The 25,000-nt window shown below is 38.5% G+C and overlaps 1 protein-coding gene across 1 annotated transcript; it reads left to right on the forward strand.

Annotated features, from left to right (window-relative positions):
- Positions 1-6,424: 6,424 nt before the first annotated feature.
- On the forward strand, positions 6,425-22,216 carry LOC109937612 (SR-related CTD-associated factor 11; the record flags this gene model as incomplete). Its single annotated transcript, XM_048593126.1, has 8 exons — positions 6,425-6,488; positions 7,433-7,599; positions 14,503-14,580; positions 15,219-15,301; positions 17,990-18,045; positions 18,432-18,535; positions 21,570-21,673; positions 22,097-22,216. Coding segments are annotated over exons 1-8 (776 nt in total), but the record flags the coding sequence as incomplete, so codon positions are not given.
- Positions 22,217-25,000: the final 2,784 nt, after the last annotated feature.

Below are 25,000 nucleotides of genomic sequence, written 5' to 3' on the forward strand. Positions count from 1 at the left end.
CAGGGTTAAATTCCATCCGCCACTGATCTGACCAATCCTTTTAAATCTTCCTGTCACCTAAGACCACCTTCCTTACTATCAATTCCCGGCTAACTTTTACGCCATCCGCAAGCCTTACTTGTCATCCCCTCTGACGTTCTCATCTTCATCAGTTATGAATATCACAAACAGTAAGGGACCCAGCACTCATGTCTGAAGTATGCAGCTGTACACTGGACTCCAGTCACACAAACAGCTTTCTACCACCACACTATGTTGCCTGCCACTAAGCCAATTTTGGATCCAACTTGTCAAGTTACCCTGGACCCATGAGCTTTTGCTACCTTCTTTATCAGTTTCCATGAGGGATCTTGCTGAAATCAATGCAAGTTACATCTTGTAAATTCTTGTATAGTTTTAGCAAGGTTTCCCTATTTTATACTCCATTCCCTTTTGAATAAAGACACATATTGCATTGGCCTTCCCTCTTGCCCACTGAACTAGTCTGCTAGCTTTTTTGGGATTCATGCAAAAAAAACTCCCAAAATCCCTCCGTGCTATAGCATTCTGCAATCTTTCCTTATTTAACTAGTAATCAGCTCCTCTATTCTTCCTGCCAAAGTCCATAACCTCATATTTTCCCAATTATATTCCATCTGCCAAGGTTTTGCCCTCTCACTTAACCAGTCTCTATCCCTCTATAGACTCCTTGTTTCATCCTCATTACTCGACATCTCAATTATTTTTGTGTAATCTGCAGAGTTGGTGATAGTGCATTTGCCTCTATCATTGGAGTCATTAATTTATATTATAAATAATTGTGGTGTCAGCATTGATCTGTGTAGCAGTCCACTAGTTGCAGGTTACCATCCTGAAAATGTCCCCTTTATCCCAACTGTGTCTTCTGTTATTTGTCCAATCTTCTGAACATGCTAGTAAACAACACCCAACACCGTGGACTCTTATCTTATTAAGTAGCTTTATGTGTGATACCTTTTATCCAATGCGTTTTGGAAATCCAAACATATTATATACTCCTTCCACTTTATCTGTCCTGCTTATTATCTCCTCAAAGAGCTGCAATACATCTGTCAGGCCTGATTTCCCCTTCATGAACTGTGCTGACTGTGCCTGATTATATTGTGTTTCTAAATGCTTTATAAAATTTCCTAAATGATAGACATCAAGCTAAATGGCCTATAATTACCAGCATTTTTTTTATTTGTCGCCTTTTTGAATAAGGATTTTACATTGCCAGTTTTCAATCCTGTGCAATTCTGAGAGGGGTAAAAAAAGGAAATCTTAATGTGTTATAGGAAAGATAATTATATCCAAACAAGCAGTATCTAATATTGTATGCCTCCCGCTTCTTTATGCTCGTTGAAATCTAAATTTTAATGTGATTTTTGAAGTAAAACAAGGGGCAACTTCCTTTTTTTGCCAGTTTGCAATGTAGTAAAAAGAAATTCAGAATGAAATGCGCATGGATTAAGCTCCTGCCTTTTTAAAAAAAAACTAGTTAAAATCTGTAGTTGAATTATGTTTAGAACATAAACAAGAACAGGAGTAAGTTGTACAGCCCATCAAACATACTCCACCATTGAATAAGATCATGACTGAACTGATTTTGACCTCTGTCTGCTTTTCTGTCTGTTCCCAATAATCCCGGGCTGCTGTAGTTGAAATATTTGTTTATATCAGCTTTGAATATATTCAATGACTAAACCTCTTGGGTCTTATGATGCAGAGAATTCCAAATATTCAACAACCATCCCAAGAGATGAAATTCCTCCTCATCCCTGACTTCAATGGATGATCACATACTCTGAAACTGTTTCTCTAGTTCTGGATTCTCCTACAAGGTGAAACATTCCCTCAAGCTCCTCAGAATCTTCTGTTTCTGTAAGATCACCTTTTTTTTTAAATTCCAAAGAGTATAGACCTAACCTGCTTGATCTTTCCTCTTCCAACAAACCCTTGATCCCAGGAGCCAGCTCAGCAAATCTTCTCAATGGCCTCCTATGCAATTATATATGTCCTTAAAAATGGTAGAGCAAATTAAGTATTAATATTATGACGAAGAAATATCTTTTTATTTTTCATATATATTTAGTTGTGGACTGAAATGGGAAAAGGACTGTTTAAAAGCCAAGAATTGTGGAAGCGATTACAGCTCTTTATTAAAACCCAAGTTACTAAACCTCATCATAAGGTGTCTAAACTCCTACTTTGTTCAGCTGATGATGGAGGTGGTTTGCAGACAGTCTGGAGCTAGAGGCTGAGTATGAAGTAAGATTTGGCTGGCAACATGTAGGTGATTAGCTTCTGGAGTTATGATCAGCTGTGGATCAGTGTTTCTTTCTGCAGTAGGAAATGACTGAAGAAAGCTGGTTTATTTTCCCTCACAAATTGCAGTAAGCTGTTATTTTTTAACAAGTTATTTTTTAATAAGTCCGAGAGTTTATAATTTGTCAGCAAACCATCTCTGTGCTTCCTGCAAGAAAGTGTAAATTACCTGGAGAAGAGCGATTGAAAAGCAGCAAGTCCTAGCAAGCAAGAGGATCATCTTATAGCACCAATGACCATGAACTGCCTTCCCAGATTTTTCTTTCCACCCTTTTTTGTCTGTGTTAGTAATGGAGAGTTTTTATAAAAGAGTTGCAGTTTTAACTAGTTATTTAGCGACAGTTCATTGCCATTTACCTCTATCGAAATTCACTGTTTGCCTGGGCCTAAATTGGGGAACTTGATGGATAAATTGGGAGATCATAGAGTCATAGATGTACAAGATGGAAACAGGCCCTTCAGTTCAACTTGCCCATGCTGACCAGATACCCTAAATAACTCTAGTCCCATTTGCCTGCATTTGGCCCGTATCTCTCTCCATATGTTATTCATATACCCATCCAGATGCCTTTTAAGTGTTGTATTGTACCAGCCTCCACCACTTTGTCTGGCAGCTCATTCCATACAAGCATCATTGTCTGCATGAAAAAGTTGCCCCTTAGGTCTGTTTAAATCTTTTCCCTCTCTCCTTAAACCTGTGCCCTCTAGTTTTGGACTCTCCTACCCCGTGGAATAGACCTTGTTTAATCACCCTATTCATGCCCTTCATGATTTTGTCAACCTCTATAAGGTCACCGCTCAGCCTCTGACGCTCCAGGGAAAATAGCCCCAGCCTACTCAGCCTCTCCCTCTAGCTCAAACTTTCCAAGCTCAGCAACATCCTTGTAAATTTTTTCTGAACCCTTTCAAGTTTCACAACATCCTTCCTATAGCAGGGAGACCAGAATTGCACTCAATATTCTAAAAGTGGCCTAATCATTTCCTGTACAGCCGCAACATGATCTCCCAACTCCTATACTCAATGCACTGACCAATAAAGGCAAGCATACCAAACCTTTGTGTAACTTGATAAAATTTTTAACTTTTATGACTGTGGGAAAAGCACATCTTTATTTACAGTGAGCTACCCCAGTGCATGTTAATCCTAATTTCATTGTGCTTCAGATCACAAGCTTTGGAGCTCAAGTATAAAAGTGGTTCAGAGTTCAGATCTGAATATCACTGAATATATGTTCTCCATAAAAGGCCATTTGAAAGATTCTGCAGAACAGACCTTTTCTCTTCGACAATAGTACGAGGTTTCTGGTGCCTCTGGGCATGCCTGTAACTTTAACGGCAGCGGCAAATGTACTGAACAATCACTTCAGAGAATGTTGGCCTTCTCTGAATAATCTAAAGTCAGTTATGCACTAGGTGTGCTCAGCCTGCACAGAGCACTGTTTGAACAAGATTGTTCCTGATCTGTATCAATTAATGTTGCTCAATATAGTGTCTTTATCTGGGAATCCATTGAGGGGGAAGCATATTTCAGTTCTAATTTACTTATTAGCTCTAAATCTTAAATAATCCAATTGTGGATTGGTGGATAAATTGGTAGCCGTAGGTTAGGTGAAACTAGCATGAAATGATTCCTTTCCATTATGTTTGATACACTTTCAGGTGACTATTCAAATGTGACATGCATGCTCACTGTAAGGTCAATGTGTATTTAAAAGTCCTGCTATTTAGAGGATGCATTCTCAGTGAATGTCACAAACAGCAAGTATGTTTTTTTAATAGGAGTCAATTTGATAGGTTCTTAGCAAGCAAAATGATCTGAATGTAAGGTTTACATTACAAGTGAAGATTTTCTATTGGAGAAATTAATTATTCTGCTTGTGAGTGAAATCCCTGTTATGGTTAGTCACTCTTATTAATAATCCCTTTAACTGGCTTCTCATGGCTTCATTGATTTCCTGTGTACCTTCAATATCTATCCATCTCTTCATCATCAGTGGCCTGTGTTGTCCATTCAAAGACCTTGTCACCATCTGATTTTCATTTCTTCCTTCTCCTCAAGTTGGAGCTTCTCCAATTCCTTCTCAGATTTCTTGCTCAAGAATTCTCCATCAATTCCTTTCACAAAGCTGGAACAAATTTAGACAGTTGCTATTAAATCATCCTTCAAATATGCTAATATCTTGAGATTTAAACTAACTGATACAACTTCAAATCACACAGCATTCATACAGCATTACATCTTCACACACACAGACCATTGGATGCGTGCCTGAAAACAGGGTTATTACTGCCACTTTACTCTTTTCTTTGGAACGGGTAGGCGTGGTCCTAGATCCAACATCACAAGTGAATTATCAAGTCTCTTCCCATCTGGGCTAAGGTTCTAGTTCCTAGAAATCACAGTTAAGCAGCCATACAGGCAATATGGTACACAGAATAGTTTGCGTAGGTAAGTGAATTTATGAATGGCTGGGCTTTAATGCATCTCATATTAACCAGCATTTTTGTAGCATTGCTGCTATCAATCATGCTTGTCTCTCCATCATTTTCTACATAATTCATTGATCTGCATTGCTGTATTTCATTTGCTAAACAATCGAAATAATTGTGTATTTGCTGCAGTGATACTATACTGCACTGAGGCTGGTATATCATATAGTCTAAAATCACTCCAAGAAAAAGTAGTGTGAATGTTAGTAGCTGTCACCGTGAAAATCTGCTATTAGAGAAAAATTGACTTGAAAATATGATGTACAGCTGTAACAGGTGAGGAGTGGACCAACCACACTAAACTGCAGAGAAAGCAACTTCACTTCAGAAAGTTACTTCTATAAACACTTCTGATTCATAGGCCCACTGAAAGTTTAGAATGGAACTTAGCTGATTTAAAGAATCAAAACCAATCCTTTTATAGACTACTTAATCATACTCAATTATCTTATTGACTTTCAAGTTGATACTGCTTTCAAATATTATAAATTGAATTGCAGCTACTACAATAGGAGGATTAGTGAATAACCCTTACCTGATGTCTTTATTTATGTTTCAGATGGTAATATTCAATCTTGCGTGCTATCTCTATCTTGTGCCAAGTACTCATTTGAGCTGTATGTAAAACTGTCAAATAGCAGATTCACATATTGGCTACCTGTGACTTTGAATTTGGCAGAATAAATGAGCTTTGTCTGGGATCGAGTGAATTTTTATGTTGTTGTGAATACTTGTATTAGAGAGGTAACTATATTGCTTTGATAGCAGCGGGATATGTACCTGAATCCGTCTCCTCCTATACAGCTAATCTGGTAGAGTATTACCAGAGTTTGGGAAAGATTATTGTTCTTGAAAACAGTGGCATCTGTGGAATTATTTTTTAATACATCTGGTACTGTGGAAGCAATGGAGGTAACAGGTGGTTTGCGCACATTTGAATCAGATCAGGTCTGTTAGTATATGCAGCGTGTGATCAATGTATATTAATGCAAACACATTCAAAGGTTGATTTTGAGGCTTCACAAAGATTTCCTCAAGTAAAAGTATCTGGAAGTATAAAAGCGGCAAAAGAATGAATAGCATTTTCAAAAACTGGAGCAAAAATCTAAAAGACTCATAACTAGCTATGAAAGCTGTAATTATGTACCCTTTCTGTGCTGTTAAGTGTTAGGTTTTATCCACTTGAGTACATATTTGCAAGATGTCCCCTCAGTAATGAGGTATTACAAATAATTTTAGCCACTGCATCTCAAGATTTTGAAATATCTTTAACATTTAGGAAATTAACCTCCAAGCATCTAGTGGATTTCTTGATGTAAGGCAAGCAGTTGATGTAGCTTACATGGATTTTAGCGAGGCCTTTGACAAGGCATGACATGGGAAACTGATAAAGAAGGTAAAAGTTCATGGAATCCAGTATAGCTTAGCAGGTTGGATCTAAATTGCTTAGTGACAGGAGACTGAGGTGGTGGTCCAGGCTGTTTGTGAGAGTGGAGCTCAGTGTGCACTAGCATACCACAGGGCCTGGATCCGTTGGGTCAGTGCTGGATCCCTTACTGTTTGTGACATTCATAAATGATGCAGATAAGGTTGTGGAAGAAGGAACAAGATGAGGGAGTACTCAATGATGCTAGGAATCTCGGGGATCTTGGAGAGCTTGTCCGCCCCTGAAGGTAGTAGGACAGATTAACATGATAGATAAGAAGTCATATGGGGTGCTTGGTATTTTTCAGTTATGAATTGGGTTATAAGAGCAGGGAGGTCATGTTGGAGCTATGCAGATCTTTGGTTAGGCCACAAGTAGAATACTGCAGTTCTGGCCACCACACTATAGGAACAACGTGCTTGCAGGTGGGGGTTACTTAGGAGGTCCACCAGGATATTCCCTGGAATGGAGCTGTTTAGCTATGAAGAGAGGCTGGATAAGCTCAGGTTGTTTTCTTTGGAGCAAAGAACGTTCCCCTTAGTCGAAGTGTCAAATGCAAGGAGATGTAATTTTACAGAGAAGAGTGGAGATTTAGTGGGTATTTGGGGAAAAGCTTTCTTACCCAGATGGCATTGGAGATCTGGAATGCAGTGCCAGGGAGGATAGTTGAGGTGGGAAACCTCACAACCTTTAAAAATTACCTGGATGAATACTTGAAGTGTCATAACATTCAAGGCTATGGGCCAAGTGTAGGAAAGTGAGACTGGTGTAAGTAGTAGTGTACTTTTGGCGGTACTGACTTGATGGGCCAATAGGCTTCCTTCTGTATTGTATTATTCTAAGCTTAGGGCATGTGGTGAAATTGCAGTTTGGCAGAAATTGTGTATGAATGTAAAAGATAGAAAAATGAAATGTGAAAAGTAAAAGTGTTAATTTTAAAACACCTGCAAAATAAAGATTTGTTAACTATTTTCGTTACTGAAGATGTACAGCCGGATGAATTACATCAACCATTGCCAAGCAGTATAATAATTGTATTTCTATAATTGATATTATTGATCATGCTTTAAGGTGATGAGGTCAGTTGAATTAATAACATAAATTAATGTTCGCCTCTTTGTATAGTCTCATTGTGGTTGACTGTTGTCTACATTGTACTCTTTGAGACTTTTCTTTTCTGATTCTCAACAGGTGAGGGTGAACAAGAATGTGCTGATAATGGGGTGTTGGCTGCAACAACAACTGATCAAGTTAACTGGTGTCCTATCTGCCTGAACCACTTTGTGGACCAAGAAGTAGCTGTTCCTGAGAGCTGCTGTCACATTTTTTGCCTGAGGTGCATTCTTGCTTGGGCTGAAGTAAGAAAATGTTAATTAAAATTAAATTGTATATAATTATATATTTTTTAAAAATTCATGTTTGGACGTGAAATGAAAATATCATGGTAATGAATACAGTGAACCTAATTTGATTGCATATAATGAGTGCTGTAATAAAATTAATGTATTAAATCTGTAAGATGAAATAATTGAACCAAACAAGCACCAGTGCTCAAAACATATGTTCAGATGCAGACATTAGTTAAACTGTCATGTGGACATCAGGGTGGGGGGTAGATGGAGGAAGAAGAGTGAAAAAGGGAGATGCGTTCTTCATGTTTTGAATAAGCTGTGACATTTTATGTGAACGTTGACATTTTGTACAAGAGATTGGCAATCCAACATTGTGTCTTCTTGAATATAACTCATAATGGGCCAGGTTTTTCTGGTATAATAATGATATCTACGCAGCACAAGCCTGATTAATTTACGAGTGGCAAATCTACTATGGCTGCAAGAACAGTTTGGTGGCTGGGGAATCTTGCTGTAAGTTATTTGTGCCCTGACTGTTCAAAGCCTGTCCACCATTGAAAAGGCTGAAGTGAGGAGTGTGATGGAATACTGTCAACCTGCCCGGATGAGTGCAGCTCCAACAGCACTTGGAGCTCAACACCGTCCAGGATGAAGCAGCCCATGTACTGCCTTCACCACTCACCCGCTTCAGCACTGACACATAGATGGTACACGCTGCTGCCACTGTGTAGTGAACTGCAATAAGTCTCCATCATCAGCACTTTCCAAACCACAACCTGTATCACCAAGAAGGACAAAAGCAGCAAATACTTTGGAACTCCGTCACTTGCAAGTGTCCGTATTCATTATAGTTTAGAAGGATGAGAGGGAATCTGATTAAAAGATATAAAATTCTAACGGGACTAGACGGAGAGGATATGTTCCTTAGCTGGGGAGTCTAGAACCAGGTGTCACAGTCTCAGAATATTGGATATACCATTTAGAACTGAGATGAGAAAAGGTTTCTTCACTCGGAAGGTTGTCCGCCTGTGGAATTCTCTACCTCGGAATCTGTGGTGGCCAAGTCACTGAATATATTCAAGCAGGAATTTTTTTAGATTTTAAATGCATCAAGAGGTATGGGGAGAAAGCAAGAATATGGCATTGAGATAGACGATCAGCCATGATTGTATTGAATGGTGGAGCAGGGTGGAAGGGCTGAATGGTCTCCTATCGCTCCTTGATTTATATGTTATCCCTCCAAGCTCGCACACCATACTTAGAAATATATTACTGTTCCATCACTGTCACCAAGTCAAAATCCTGAAACTCCCTTCCTAATGGCATTGTGGGTCTGTCTACTATTGTAGACATTGACTATTGTAGTTCAAGGCTCACCATGACCTTATCGAGAGGAATTAGGAATGGGCAGTAAGTACTGGCCGAGCCAGTGATGGACACATCCAATTAATACACTTTTTTTTTAAAAAGTCAGAATTTCGAGAGATGCACCTTGGATTACAAAGCCCCAGAACCTGCTGCTGAATTTGGATTTCTACGCTGTTTCCTTTGCATAGATGTCTTTAACCTCTGTGTTAGTTACATAAACTAGGATTGTATTCCCTGGAGTTTCGATATTTCAGTTCAATACGTTTGAAGCTTGAAGATATTAAACGATAGATAGAAGGAAACTGTATTGGCTGGTTGTGGATTGTGGAACAAGGGGCGTAATCTAAAATTTAGGACCGGTCCTTTCAGAAGTGAAATTCTACATGCAAAAAGTGAGCCAGGTTTGGAACTCTCTTCCACAAATGGCAGCGAATGCTAGATAAATTGTAAATTTTAAAATAAATATTTGTTCACCAAAGATATTAAGGAAATATATATGGAGTTGGACCACTGATCAGCCAGTGTCTCATTGAATGGTTTTAACAGCCATTAAAAGTGCCACAGAAATTTGCACCTGATAATTAAAAGCATAAGCATCTATTTAACAAGCATCACATTGTCAATCTCAATGATCCAGAATGAGAACCAGTTAATCATATTCCTGCAATTGGTTGAGATTTTAAAACATTTGTTTTCTTTGTGTCCTTTCTTTCAGTGCCATCTTGCTTACCCTTTCCTTACTTTCTGTCTACCTGATTTGACACTAATTCACACACGATTTCACTCTCCTGCATTGTTCCCATTTCTTTTTCAGACCTCAAAAATCTTGTTGTTTAAGATGATGTTAGTTTTCTTCCTCCAATTTCTGTTCACACATTCAGTAATTAACAGCCCAAAGATGCTATGAAATTAATGCAGCAAAATAATTAATTAACACCATGCGATTCTCACTCCAGTAAAATCTGGCCCAATAATATTTTAAAATTATATGTCCAAAATTCTTGTTAATTAAATGAAAATAAACACTAAAAAGATGATTAATCCAGATCACAGTAGAATCTGGTCATAATTTCCTAATTGGAGAAATAGTGTGATATTTAAAAGGGATAAAGTCGTGAAAATTATTCGATGAGTTAAAGCGAGGGAGAGACAAGGTGCAACAAAAGTTCTATAGATTCACATTTAAACATTGAAAGATGTAGAATTTTGACCATTAGTTTTTAAAAAATCTGCATTAAGTTACATGAGGGTCATTTAGAAAGGTATTTCAAAGTGATGGTAGACTTATTTTCATTATGTGTGGCAAAATAATTTTTGAAAAGCTAATAGAATTTTGGAATTACTTTTGCAGAACCATATAGTACAAGTTTTAGAAGCAAGGTTAAACTTTAATATTGCTGTAATTAGAGTACATTCGAAGTTATGTGCTCAGTTTTCACCACTAAATAAAAACACATTAGAAAGAGAGCAGAAAATAGTAGCAAGACTGGTTAAGTGTAAACAGATATAAAATGTAATCAAATGATGGAGATATTTGACATTCGCAACCTTGGTTTTGGGGGGTAATAAGAAGGGAAACTTGACAGATGTGCAAATAATATATTAATTGACATAGTCAAGACAAATCCAAAATGTTTATTTTAAACAAGCCAGGAGAGTGGGATTTGAAAGTATAGATGAGTGAAAAGCAATTTTCAAACTAAATAGTTAAAACTTTATTTCATCATGAGCAATAGTTATTCTGGAATTATATGCCAAGCATGATTAATTAAGTGAAAAAATATTTAATGGTATTCTGGTGCAAGCCGCCCCTTTTTGAAGAGTGTGGGTCTCTCCTCCAGTCGCAGATTTCTGCTCAAACTCATCAACATATCACCAAACAAAAATCTGCCTTGGCAGCATTTTCAAACGTGGTATTAAAAAATGCATTGCTTTGAAAAATATTATTTGATTATATTTAAGAATGCTAATTTAGTAAAGTTTGGCCACTACAGCTGAAAATTGATTTATCTCCAAAAAACACTTTTAAAGCAATTGAAATCCATTTCCTGTGATAATTCAATTTTAAATTATTGAAAATTAATTTTAAAAAATATACAAATCTCTCTTCCAGTAAAATTGGAATACATTAGTAAGTTCCTTATTAAGTTTAAAAATGAATTTATTCAGAACCTTTCCTAAATATATTAACCTTGATCTATGCTCATAGTTTGTTTGGAACCTCTTCACAGACCTGTAAATGAATGAAATTACCAGAAACTCCCAATTGTGATCAACTCTCCATGGGGTTGTGGGTGAGGTCTGCTTTTAGCATTGAGTTTTAACAACTAGCACATAAGACTGCTGAAACTCAATTTGAATGCTGTTTGTGCTTAAAACTTAATTGCTTTAGCATTTCGTTAGAAAGATGAGTTGATGGACCAGGTCCTAGTCATTTTTCGAATGGATTTGTTGATAGCTTCTCTAAGGAAGTTAGATAAACTGCAATTCATATTTTTATTTTGAGAGTAGTTCTTTTGGGGCAGATAAAGTAAGACTCATTATTGAAATAAGGCCCCAAGAAGCACTTACAGTTTAAGCGTGATGAACTTATTTTTGTTAAAGATGTTTAACATAGTGTATACTATATTTACACCATTAATAAAAGATTTTTCCAGGCGCATTATTGCAGAGAGCTGAAGTGGCCTGCATGTTACCTTTTAGTCTTGCTGTATTCCTATCAAATGTGTCCCATTTTGATAAGGGGAGAAATGTGCAGTTTGCAGACTGTAAATCAGGAAATATTTGCTGTTACTGAGTAGAATATTTTAACAGGCCACCCAGTGCCTGAGGCTCTAAACTACTCGTTTTTGCTTTTTAATGTCTGAAATTTAAATTTGCCTGATTCACAAAGTGAAGTGAGCAATGCTGAACAACGGCAACTGTTTTGCTGTTGCCAATGTTACAAATTAAATCTCTTAAGTGAAATTATGTTTGTGTGAAAGTGCTGGCAGTGTTGGGTCCCACAGAATATTCTATGTGCTGATATTTCCTGGTTTATAGTATTTGTACCACTGATGTCTACTCTTTACCCCAGGGGTTCTGGCTGAGGGATTGGCAGGGACACTGGGGTGAAGGAAGGAGGTCAGTTAAGTTCCAGTGTGAAAACTGAAATATCTTGGTGAATAATGCTGGACAGAAATTTAGCAGGTAAGCTTCTTTCAGCCTTTACTTTGGCATCCCAATTATCTCTGGCTGTGGGGCGGCACGGTGGCTCAGTGGTTAGCACTGCTGCTGCACAGCGCCAGGGACCCGGGTTTGATTTCACCCTCGGGCGACTGTCTGTGTGGAGTTTGCACATTCTCCCCGTGTCTGCGTGGGTTTCCTCTGAGTGCTCTGGTTTCCTCCCACAGTCCAAAGATGTGCAGGCTGGGTGGATTGGCCGTGCTAAATTGCCCGTAGTGTTCAGGGATGTGTAGCTTAAGTGGGTTAAAGGGGATTGGTCTGGGTGGGATTCTCCAAGGGTCAGTGTGGACTTGTTGGGCCGAAGGGCCTGTTTCCACACAGTAGGGATTCTATGAATCAATGATAAAGGCATTTTCGTTTACAGAGCAGCTAAAATTTCTGTACATTTCTAATCCAATGTACTAATGAAAATCCAATGTTTGGAGTAAACATTCATCAGATTTTCTTTTTAAATGCAAATTGTAGTAGAAATCTTCCAAATTATGCCAAAAATTTCCAGGCAATCCTTACAACAATAGGAATGATAAAATATGTTTGTATTGGTCACACTCATTTTCACAGGTGCCAGCCAATAGGTATGCACTGAAATACGGTGACGCACACAAGTTCCAACTATATTTACAAGTTATAACTTGCATGAAACCACTGTAGATTTTGCCGTGTTTTCTATTTGAGCTTGACAATTTGGTCTGTACTGGGATTATAACTTAGAAAAGCTAATAGGAACAAGAACATTGGAATGCAATTTCTTTCTTAAAAGTAGCAGTTTGTTGAAGGTCTTCTGCCTGCACCTTAAAAATCGTGTTTTTTTTTTAATGTGAACAGATTGATATAGTCCTGTTATATTTCAGCTGATAACTCGGATGTGATTCAAATTCTCATGAAAGTGAGTGAATGAAGAGTAAAATTCTAACACTTGCCATGTACATTGCCAATCCCTGAATTTTGATGCCATTTGTGATGCCTTTGAGCAATGTTAAAACTGTCAGCAGTCTTTTTTGCTCTCATTCATTTAACAGCTTTTGTTGGTGGATGCTGTTGCATATGATCTGAAAGGCATACTTTTTATAGATGTACAAATGTACACACTGGAGACAATATTCGTTATGTTGCTTATTGTGTCAGCATCTTGGATTTAATGTTGACCTTTGTTAATCTAATGACATGAAGCCTAGGAGTTGTTGAATACTACTACATGTGTTTGTAAATTCATAATTGATCAACTATTATCTTTAATAAATATAGTTTGGTTTGAATTGAATACTTGCTGATAAATGTGGGAACAAAATTCTTATTCTGATTGAATTTAACAATTAGTTGAGTCTTCTCACCAAATCTCTGCACTAAAATATTCAAACACATTGTGAAACTAGACTTTTCATTCTGAGCAAACATCAGATATTGGAAGAACTTCAAGCAGAATTACTGAAACCTGGCTATTCATAACAAAAGTTGAGTTATGTGATAACAAGGTGTAGAGCTGGATGAACACAGCAGGTCAGGCAGCATCAGAAGAGCAGGAAAGCTGACGTTACGGGTCTGGACCCTTCTTCAGAAAAGTTATGTTCCAGAAACATTAAGTTTTTTTTCTATTTTGAGCTATCCCTGACCATCAAAAATAGATTAATATTTAACTTATTGCTTGTAGGAACTTGTACATCAAGTAATTACTGCTTTCACTGTATTAATTCATCTGCAAGATATGCTATTGAGAAGTTTTAGGCAACCATGGTGTTATACATGAACACAAGGTTATGGGTGAGAGGTGCAGAGAAAATGTGAAGAATAACATTTGTCTACAGTGAGTGGCAATGACTTGGAACTCATTGTCTCCACTTCCACCAACCTTGTAGGCAATCAGATTTCAGAAGGAAGTTGGAAATGCTCTAGAGGGGACTAAACTTGCAGGGCTGTAGGGATAGAGTGGGGAATAGGAATTACTTGATGACTGTACAGAGATCTGTCATGGACTTGGTCAGCCAGCTGGCCGCCCCCTGTGGCAGAATGACTCTACAATAAGTTCACATCACTTTTTCCTCTTGCATCTCTTTTTCCCTTTCCTATCCTTTCATGAAAACAAACACAAGAATTAGGAAAAAGAGAAGACCATAGGCTTATCTAGGATTCTGTGGGAAGTGTCCAAGTGTCAGTGGCACAGCTCATTCCATGATAGAGTTTGGGCAATTGTGATGAAGACTTAGCAACCAATTAATTATTGATGTAATTTGTCAGATGTAATAATTACTATGCTTTTTTTTATAAAAAAAGCATGTGAAGTAACTCAGAAATCAAACAAATTTGTACCTCTTTTCACAGAAAAGAAACTGCTGCCCAATAGATCGTAAGCCCTTCAGTCTGGTTTACAAACGAGACAACGTAGAGAGTAATGTAAAGGTATGTAATTGGTAGTTTAATAGTTTAATGCACACAAGTTCAATATAAAATATGGAATAAACAAGACATACGGCAATTCAGATGAATAGTCATTGAAATAAGGCACACAGATTTATCGAGTTGTATTTTATGCTTCCCAGAGCAGTTGGAAGGCCAGTCGGGCAAGAGCTGAGCATAAAATCCAGCTGGGAGAATGTCCATATACTGGCCCATCAGAAGCAGCGCCCCATCACATCTGATCTCTCCAGTCCACCATTCTCTACCCCTCTGCCCACTGTTATCATCTCAATACCCTGTACTTATATATCAGTGCAGGTTCCCCAACATTGGAGGCTGCACATAGTCCCAGCAATGACCCGTCAGATGGGACCACCTGTTGAGAAAGAGATGCAAGGCTCACTATGAAACACTAAGTGGTGCTCACAGCTTTAAATTGCTGCTGAACAGATGTCAGGATCGTGGGTGGCCCCTGATCCTGATATTTTAGCCCAAGGTGCTGGAATCATGGTGCCCCATAAAATTCAGCACACTGTTTCGAATGAATTCTTACATTTTCTGCCCTCAAACTCTGGAACAGGAAAACAAATGAGCCTATTATAATATAGTGACATTTTCTCTGCTGTTTTTATGCATTTCAGATCCCGATCCAGCAGAACTTCAATAAAACTTCAAGAGAACAGAAGGCATGCAGCAATGAAGAGCATTGTCAAAGTATCACAAGGTAGGTACTGCTGAAAAAATTAATTTTGGGTTGAATTTATTCATAATCTTCAAGAAAAGTATCTGATGTGCCTTAGGGTAGAAACAAAATTGGGGAATACAGCAACTTACTTGCTTTTAAAATAAAAAGTAAAATTTTCAATGGATTCTAGGTTTTATTAGCGTCTAGATATTTATCGAACATTTTTCTTGTGCTGATATGATCGTGCTTTGTAGATATGTACTGTGTGCTTGCAAAGCTTAATGGTTTCTTCAGATACAATTATTTGGGTCTTCTGTAATCTTTAATAATGTTTTGTTCATAGTGTGTGTAGGGTACTAGACTAGGGGTTGCCCTTATGTTCTCATGCCCATAACTTTGTAAAAGACCAGGGTAATGTTTACTTCCATTCTTGCCACTATGCATGGCACTGTTTGTAGCATAATTGGATTCCAAGTACAGTAATTTCCTAGCTGTTTGGCACACTGGGAATAGGGGCTGTTGATTCCTTAATCTGCTGTTTGCATGAGAAATACTCGTGGCGGCTGGGAGAACGCAACTCGATTTGTCTTGGCCACAAGATGAATGTATGTTTTAGAAACCAGTGGTGCAAACCAAAGGTTTCTATTTGAATCTGGGAATTCTCCCTGTGAGTACATAAGAGAACCTTCAGGTCAGTCTTGAACTAGCTTTAATGAAGCATTGGATCCATTATTCCCTTTCAATGTTCCCATCATCCGGAATTCATCTTTTAAATCTTTAATGCTAGTGAACGATAATTCTGAATGTTTGCAATACAGCTAATAAGGACTTTACTCAACTTTGTTTTTCTACATTGCTGATATCCCACAGGAATAAAGCAGTCAGTGTCAACCACTATTCATCTAACAGTTAATATTCTGGAGTTAGTGGGGTTTTTTTAAATCATATACTGTATAACTGGTGGGCGACGGAGAAGACAGGCACATTAGAGACCCAAGGACAGGTTGCTGGAATGTTTCCATGCTTGAGTGAGGTGTGGTTTATGGATTGCAAAGCCGCACAGGAAACTGTGTTTTGTGTTGGGATGCAAGGAGCCCCACTGGTTTCACAGAAGTGCCTGTTTATGTATTTAATTAGGCAGGAGCTCTTAGTTGTTAAACTTATCAAGTAAAAATCATTAGTTTATTAATATTAGATGCGTTGAAAACATTTGTGTGGTCAGGCCTTTGTTACTTAATTTACAAAGAAACAAAGAAAATTACAGTACAAGGAACAGGCCCTTCGACCTCCATGCCTGCACCGACATGCTGCCTGTCACAACTAAAACCCCCTACCCTTCCGGGGACCGTATCCCTCTATTCCCATCCTATTCATATATTTGTCAAGACGCCCTTTAAAGGTCACCTTAGTATCTGCTTTCACTATCTCCCCCGGCAGCGAGTTCCAGGCACCCACCACCCTCTGTATAAAAACAAAAAAAAAAAAAAAAAATTTGCCTTGTACATCACCTTTAAACCTTGCCCCTCGCACCTTAAACCCATGGCCCCATGTAACTGACTCTTCCACCCTGGGAAAAAGCTTCCGACTGTCCACTCTGTCCATGCTGTTCATAATCTTGTAGATCTCTATCAGGTCCCCCCTCAACCTCAGTCGTTCCAGTGAGAACAACCTAAGTTTCTCCAACCTCTCTTTATAGCTAATACCCTCCATACCAGGCAACATCCTAGTAATTGAGATTGCTTGAAAAATCTAGTTCACTGATGCATTAGAGCATCAACAGTGGTTCCACACTAATGGTATCTCCAAAGATTGTCCATCTTGAATAACTCTGGGTATGTTTTCTAGTCTGCTGTATAACATTTTTTATTGTGTAGCAGCAGAAAGCATTTTTGATCAGGCTACACAACTGTTCTGATTACATTATAAACCAATTTTTCTGAAGCAATGACTTGATTTCACGAGTGCAAGTTCATAGCATAGTTGATAAGAATTTCTATAGTTATGTTTGTAAAAATAAGTGGTCTGGATTATGTGCTCTGCAGTGGTCAAACTGCATCAACCATTCTTTACACGTGTGCTTGTCCACAGGCATTCTGTCAGATTCTGCTTTGGAAATTACTGCAATTATGGAATCATGTCATGTAGGGCTCTCTACAGGGGATCTGGGACCTGTGTGAGCTGCATGTAACTGAATCTCAAACAATCAGATTGAAAAGTTGTTAATGTACTGTACAAATCAAAATGTTTAAGTCAGTATCAAATGAATTAAAGAAAACACGCTGCAAGGGGAAGAAAGACAATATAGAGAGGAATAATACAGTAAACTAATTTTGTTTGTTTAAAATGAACGTAACTCCATTCTTATTTTTGTATTTCAATTAGATTATTTGGCTAAAATGAATAATTCTCGAATTATTAAATTGTTTTCTTTGACTAGAATGAATTTTTTCTGCTGCGTTTATTGGGTAATTTTGCACTGTTCCATGTGTTTCAATGCTTGATCTCTCAGCAAGATACAACACAGGTTCTGGAGTAGCAGCAACTTCCTAATTTCATGTTTAACTGCATGTCTGCAGTTTTGAGGATTTCCAGTGTGGTTGAGCCTTTAACAACTATGTGCATTGGTAGCCTCCCCATCATTTCTGAGCAAAGTACAGTTCATTACCTTTTAAGATAATAGGGATCCTCCAAGTAACTTTATATTTTTATTTCTTTTGCCAATTACAGAGGAGAAGTTGCCTTGAATGATGGGTTTTCCACATACTTAAAGGAAAAATGCAAAAGTAAGTAACAAATGAGCTTTGTGTTGATATCTTAAATTGGAAGAACATCATTCTTCATAAAAGATTTGGATTTTTAACTTCAGATTTTGCCGCATACATTTCAAGAGTGTGAAATTCCAAAGAGAGGAAAAGGCTTTCAACCCATTAACTCTGTTCTGCCCTGAATCCACATATATTTGTCCTATCGTTTACTTCCTTGCTACTCCTAGCGATATTTGTTATATACATGTCTAGTTCTGAAAACAGCCAAGTGTGCAAAAGCAAAATATGCTGTGTCCTGTAATAATTTTTGAGTAAACATTTGCTCACCTTCACTATTTAGTCAGTCAATCAATAGCAAGGTGATATGCAAGGTAGAAGATTATTAAAGTTTCTCTTTCCTTCAGGATGCTGTGCTGCTTGGCAACAAACAGACTTTTGTGACATACAAAGCATGTTGATCACGGGCTGTGACAAAAGGAACAGAACTTCCAAGAAGCATAAAAATAAGGTTGGTTGAAGGATTGTGTAATGCTTATTAAATCTGCACTATGGTAGACAATAGTGTGTTAACACGGATATTGAACTTAAAGCCATAAAATGCAGTAGGGCTTTCAGCCCGTTGGGCCTGTTCTGCCATTCTTAGACCATGGCTGATCTGATAATCCTCAGTTCTGTTTCCCTGCCTTTTCCCCGCAACCCTTGAATCCCTTACTGATTAAAAGGCTGTCTATCTCATTCTTGAATATACTTAATGACCCAGTCTCAACAACCCTCTGAGGTGAAGAACTCTGCCGATTCACTACCTTCCGAGAGAAGAAATTCTCCCTCCACGTCATTTAGGAGCTTTGCTGTGTAACATACTTTGCAAAGCGTTACTTAAATTGTATACTATATGCCCTTTTATTTAACTGAGGTAGCATGTTTATACATGTTAAAATATTTTGACCCACTGTTTTCCTTCTATATTTAAACAGTGCGTCTGTTATGTTCTGGAAAATTTGATCTTTGGATCCCTTTATCATGGTATTTACTTCAGCCTTAAAATGGATTTTGCAACATAAGAAAAATCCCAGAGTACCCCATTTGGTCCTCTCAATTCCACCTTCCCAGATCCTTTGCTACCCATATCTATTGATCCCTATCTTACATATGTTCAGTAATTGAGCATTCTCAGCTCCTCGGGTTGGAAAATTCCAGAGACACCTAATCTGAATGAGGAGGGTTCCCCTTATTTAGTTCTAAATAGCCGACTCCTTTTTCTGAGACTGGGATCCCACGTTCTTTATTCTCCATTCGAAGGAAACATTTTTTTCATCTAACCTGAAGAATTTTAAATACTTCAGTTCATAGGAACATAGGAATTAGGAACATAGTAGGCAATTCAGCCCTTCGAGCCCACTCCACCATTTAACATGACCATGGCTGATCTTATCCTGGTCTCAACTCCAGTTTGCTGCCTGCTCCCTGTAGCCTTTTATCCAGCTTTACATCAGAAACATATCTGTTTTCTGAACCTGTTAATTGGTTCTGCCTCCACTGCACTGTGGGACAGTGAGTTCCGCAGATGCACAACCATCTGAGAGAAGTAGTTCCTCCTTATCTCAGATTTGAACCTCCCTCCTCTCACTCTACATCTATGCGCTCTGGTTCGAGACTGTCCCACAAGGGGAATATCTGTTCCACACCCACCTTATCGATCCCCCTTTCGTATTTTATATACCTCAGTCAGATACCGCCTCATTCTTCTGAACTCCAACGAGTACAAGCCCCAGCTATTCAACCACTCCTCGGCTGACAGCCCATTCATCCCTGGAATCAACCTGGTGAACCTCCTCTGAACTGCCTCCAGTACCACCACATCCTTCCTCTCATAAGGAGACTAAAACTGGACACAATATTCCAGATGTGGCCTCACCAACACCTTATATAATTGTAACAGCACTTCTTTACTTTTATAATCCAGTCCTTTTGCAATAAACGCCAGGATTCCATTTGCCTTTCCTGTTCTATGCTACACCTGCATACCCGCTTTCTGTGATCCATGCACAAAGGCACCCAGATCCCTCTGCACTGACGCACTTTGATTCCCATTTAAATAATCGTTTGCCCTTTTGTGTTTCTGGCCAAGATGGACGACTCGCACTTATTAACATTAACCTCCATCTGCCAGATTCTGGCTTATTCTCCAAGCCTATCGATGTCCATCTACTTATGTTCTCATCACTGCATGCTTTCTCACCTATTTTAGTATCATAGTTGGGAAAGCTTGAATTTGCTCACCTGTCTTATTATCTGCAAGGAATATGGACCACATCTCTTCAGTCTATAATCATAAGACAATTCCTTCATCCCTGGGATGAATTTAGTCTTGCCCTCTTGGGCAAGTATGTCCTTCATTGGGTAAAGAGACCAAAACTGCACATATTAGTCTTAATGAAGCCTCATTAATGTGACCCTGTACAATTGTAGTAGGACTTATTTACTCTTATGCTCCAATCCATTTATAATAAAGTTTTGTTACAGCATTTCGCTTTCATAATTGCTTGATGCACCTGCACATTAATGTGTTGTGATCCATATACAGAAATACTCAGCTTATTCTGAATGCAAACATTTCTCGATTCCTCACCATTTACTGTATAATCTGCTTTTAAATTTATAATCTTACCAAAGAGGATAACTTCACATTTCTCCCAGTTGAGTTACATCTACTGTGCTCTTGCCCACTCTCAAACTTGGCTGCATCCGTCTATAGACTTTGTGTACCAATCCCTTAGTTTTCCACTTAACATTGTATCGTCAGCAAACTGGCGGGTCTCTTCATCTAAGTCATCTAAGGGATTGTAAATAACTGAGACCGAAGGGCTGATACTTATAGTTACAGGCTCAGAAGTTGAAAATTCCCCATTAATTCCTCCTTTCTTTCTGTTCATTTACCAATCCTCAACCCATAATAGTACGTTACCCTGATCCTGAGTCCTGATTTTACCTAGTATCCTACTGAGTGGTACCTTATTGAGTGCTTTGTGAAGAATACAATTGATGCAGCATATTATTTATAAACACTTAGAAGAAATGCATCACTGGAATGTATATGGTTTGATTTGCTTGCATTGCCACAAATTCAGATAGAATTCATACTGCTGGTGACCGCTTCTTCGTCACAGGTTAAATGTTATTTCCTGTCATCCACTATATTCTAGCAGAAGGTTTAGAGCTCTGTATGTAAGATAACTAATTTATTTATGCTGTTCACTGGCAACACAACTTTGCACCTTTTATATGCATGCATAATGATGTTCAATGTGTGCAGTAGAGGAAAGTCACTATGCATTAAGGGCCAATTTCATTCAACAGCAAACACTCAATACCTGGGTGAGCATCATGGACAGAAGCTGAGTAAGTTGAAGTCTGCTCTCCTGTTACTTTTTTTCAAATGAGTGAAATAAATCTAATTTCCTTTGTGATTTTGCAGATTTCACTTTACTATTTAACCTAAATTGACCTTTTCTATTCATGAAATTATTCCTTTGCCTTGATAGATCAACAGAAAAGCATGTTGCCAGCCATGTTTAAGGAATGATCTGAACAATTTCTCTCCACAACATGGGAAATCAGAGATGTTCAATTTCGAGGCTGAAAACTGGTAAATCTCAGTGCTAACATGAGGTTATCGAACCCATTAAAATTTCAGAGCCATAGAATTAAAGAGAGTAGGTTTGTCTGTTAAGGCTTCAAACACTCTCTGGTCTGTTAATCGCAGGTGGGATTAGATTAATACCCGAGGTCACAGTTTTAGAAGCAGAGTTATATAGATGGCGGAGGATCCAGGAGGCAAGAGACTGTGAGATTATGATTTTGAAGCATTATCAAATTTCACACAGTAAAATGGGATTTTTCACAAAGAGATAAAATGAGGCTGATTTTTAGTGGTGTAAAGGTGGGAGAGGGGTGTAAGTTTAATTTAATTAGTGTTTTTGTACCTGGGTGGTAAATACACGCTGTACTAGTGTGAATGGAATTCTAAATTTCCTCCTAACCATTTGAACTTTTCTTTTGTCTTTTGTAGCACTGTGTTTGTTGACATGTGTGAAATGACACCTCTAATCAGACAGAAAAGAAGAGGACCAGAATCACTTAGACCCCTGTGGCGTCCTGCTTCCACTGCTGTTACAACAGGAATGTTGAGGTACTGAGTCAGGTGGTAGTTGGAAGTGTAAACTTCTATAGTGACGTCTGTAAATAAGCCGAGCAACTTTTTAATACAACATTTTTGTTTTGGTTGTCGGTTATAAGCGTAGTGCCAACAGTTGTGAGCCACTTTCTGTTTACCAGCTCCTGTGGCATTGTTTACTGGTTAAAGCTTGGCTAATAATGGGTAAAGTGTAATTTAGGATTTTCTTGAGCGGTTGTCGGTCTTGTGATATGTTAATTGGAAAAAGTGTCAATTGCAAGCTGTTTAAAGTAAAATATCGATTAGTAATTTTTCCAAATCACGTTCCTATTTTTTAGTTCATTCTGACAGAATTTTGCATTAACCAAGCAAGACGACTGTTGTAGGATTTCTAGTTCCTTGCCCAGTTGTTCCGTCAGCAATTTACGTCTCCTGTCTGTTATTGTTAAAGTCTTACTACAGTCCAAACACAATTATCTCTTCTTCAATGATCCGTATTATAGAGTCATAGAGTACAGACCCTTCGGTCCAAATCGTCCATGCTGACCAGGTGTCCTAAATAAATCTAGTCCCATTTGCCAGTGTTTGGCCCATATCCCTCTAAACCCTTCCTATTCATATACCCATCCAGATGCTTTTTAAATGTTGTAATTTACCAGCCTCCTCCACTTCCTCTGGTAACTCGTTCCATACATGCTCCACCCTCTGCATGTGAAAGTTGCCACTTAGGTCCCTTTTTAAAACTTTCCCCTCGCACCTTAAAACAGTGCCTTCTAGCTTTGGACTCCCCCACCCCGGGGAAAAGACCTTGTCTATTTACTCTATTCGTGCCCCTCATGATTGTATAAACCTCTATATCAGGTCATCCCTCAGCCTTCAATGCTCCAGGGAATGTAGCCCCAGCCTAGTTAACCTTTCCCTATAGCTCAAACCCTCCAACCCTGGCAATGTCTTTGTAAATCTTTTCTGAATCCTTTCAAGTTTCACAACATCCTTCCTATAGCAGGGCGACCAGAATTTCATGCAGTATTCCAGAAGTGGCCTAACCAATGTCCTGTACAGCTGCAACATGACCTCCCAACTCCTATACTCAATGTAGTGACTAATAAAGGCAAGCATACCAACGACCTTCTTCACTATTCTATCTACCTGCAACTCCACTTCCAAGAAACTATGAACCTGCACTCCAAGGTCTCTTTGTTCAGCAGCATTCCCCAAGACCTTACCATTACATGTGTAAGCCCTGCCCTGATTTGCCTTTCGATGTGGTACTGTTTGCAGAGTTTGTTCAATGAGTGTACCAAGGTTTATTTTTCACTGCTAGATATAGTAGGAACTGCAGATGCTGGAAAATCTGAGATAACAAGGTGTAGAGCTGGATGAACATAGCAGGCCAAACAGCATCATAGGAGCAGGAAGGCTGCCTTCAATTTCTGATGAAGGGTCTAGGCCCGAAACGTCAGCCTTCCTGCTCCTATGATTCTGCTTGGCCTGCTGTGTTCATCCAGCTCTACACCTTGTTATCTCTTATTTTTCACTGCTGTTTAGTTAAGTGGCTAATAGATTCTTCAAATCATGAAAATTGAAAAGTTGTATTTTCTGTTCTTGTGGCAACTTTTGTCTTCCACAAACTAATAAATTTCACTGTCAGCCCTTAACAATCTCAGATCAATAGTTCTTAATAAATGCTCACAAAAGGTGGAACTCACTGCTGCCCAGTCAGAGTTATCATTCATAGTTATCAAGAATTTCATGTCATCTAACTAATACTCTAAATCATAGTTACACCTTGGACCTTGTGACCTTGCTCAGGAAATTTGGCACGTCTACAAGGTCCCCCACACCAACTTTTAGAGATGCACCAATGAAAGCAAACTGTCTGGGTGCATAATGGCCTGGTATGGCAACTGCTGTCCCCAGGACCGTAAGAAACTAGAGAACGTTGTGTGCACAGCCATAGAAGCCAATCTTCCATTTACAAGGCCCATTGCAGCAGAAGGGCTGCCAACATCAAAACCCGTTGCGCCCCAGCAATGCTCTCCCCTTCCGTCAGGCAGAAGATACACGCACCAGCAAGTTCAAGAACCAGTTTCTTCCCCTGCCATTATTGGACTGATGAATGGATGTTCTGATTTCAAAAATGCTGATTTTGCCTGGTGCACGCTTTGTCGATGTAACTTGTATACCTCTGTCTAGTTTTTTTCTCCACCCTATGATCTGTATGTCCTTGCTTACTATGATCTGCCTGTACTGCTCATAAACAAAGCTTTTCACTGTACTTAGGTACATATGACAATAAATCAATCATTCAAGGCTAAAAGCCTTCAAATAAAGACAGCATTAAGTATTACTTTTTGAGAGTCAACATGCTTAATATCCATCAATTCCAGTAATTTTCCTTGATATGACTTATTGTTCATAGGCTTGGAACTCTCTTCCTGGAAAGGTGGTGGAAACAGAGTCTTTAAATATTTTTAATGCAGTGGTAGATAGATTCGTGGTAGGCAAGGATGTGGATTTGAGGTTCCAGTCAGATAATTCATAAATGGCAGCAGGCTCGAGGGGCAAATAGCCAGCTCCTGCTCCTTTGTTTGCATTTTTGTATAAACCCACATTTATTTAGATTCTTTTGCCTATACTAGATGCAATATTGAATAATGTCAGGAGTCTTTTAAGTCAGTTGGCCCTTTTATAGGTCTGGGTCGTGTTTGTTTGTTTGTTTGTTTGTTAAACTTTGTTGGACATGTAGATTGCCTTGAGTGAATCTAGAGTAATTGATTGACAAGTTGGAATTTATTT

The sequence above is a fragment of the Rhincodon typus genome, unplaced genomic scaffold, assembly GCF_021869965.1.
Source record: "Rhincodon typus isolate 14 unplaced genomic scaffold, sRhiTyp1.1 hic_rhity00002358, whole genome shotgun sequence".
In the NCBI taxonomy this organism is placed as follows: Eukaryota; Metazoa; Chordata; class Chondrichthyes; order Orectolobiformes; family Rhincodontidae; genus Rhincodon; species Rhincodon typus.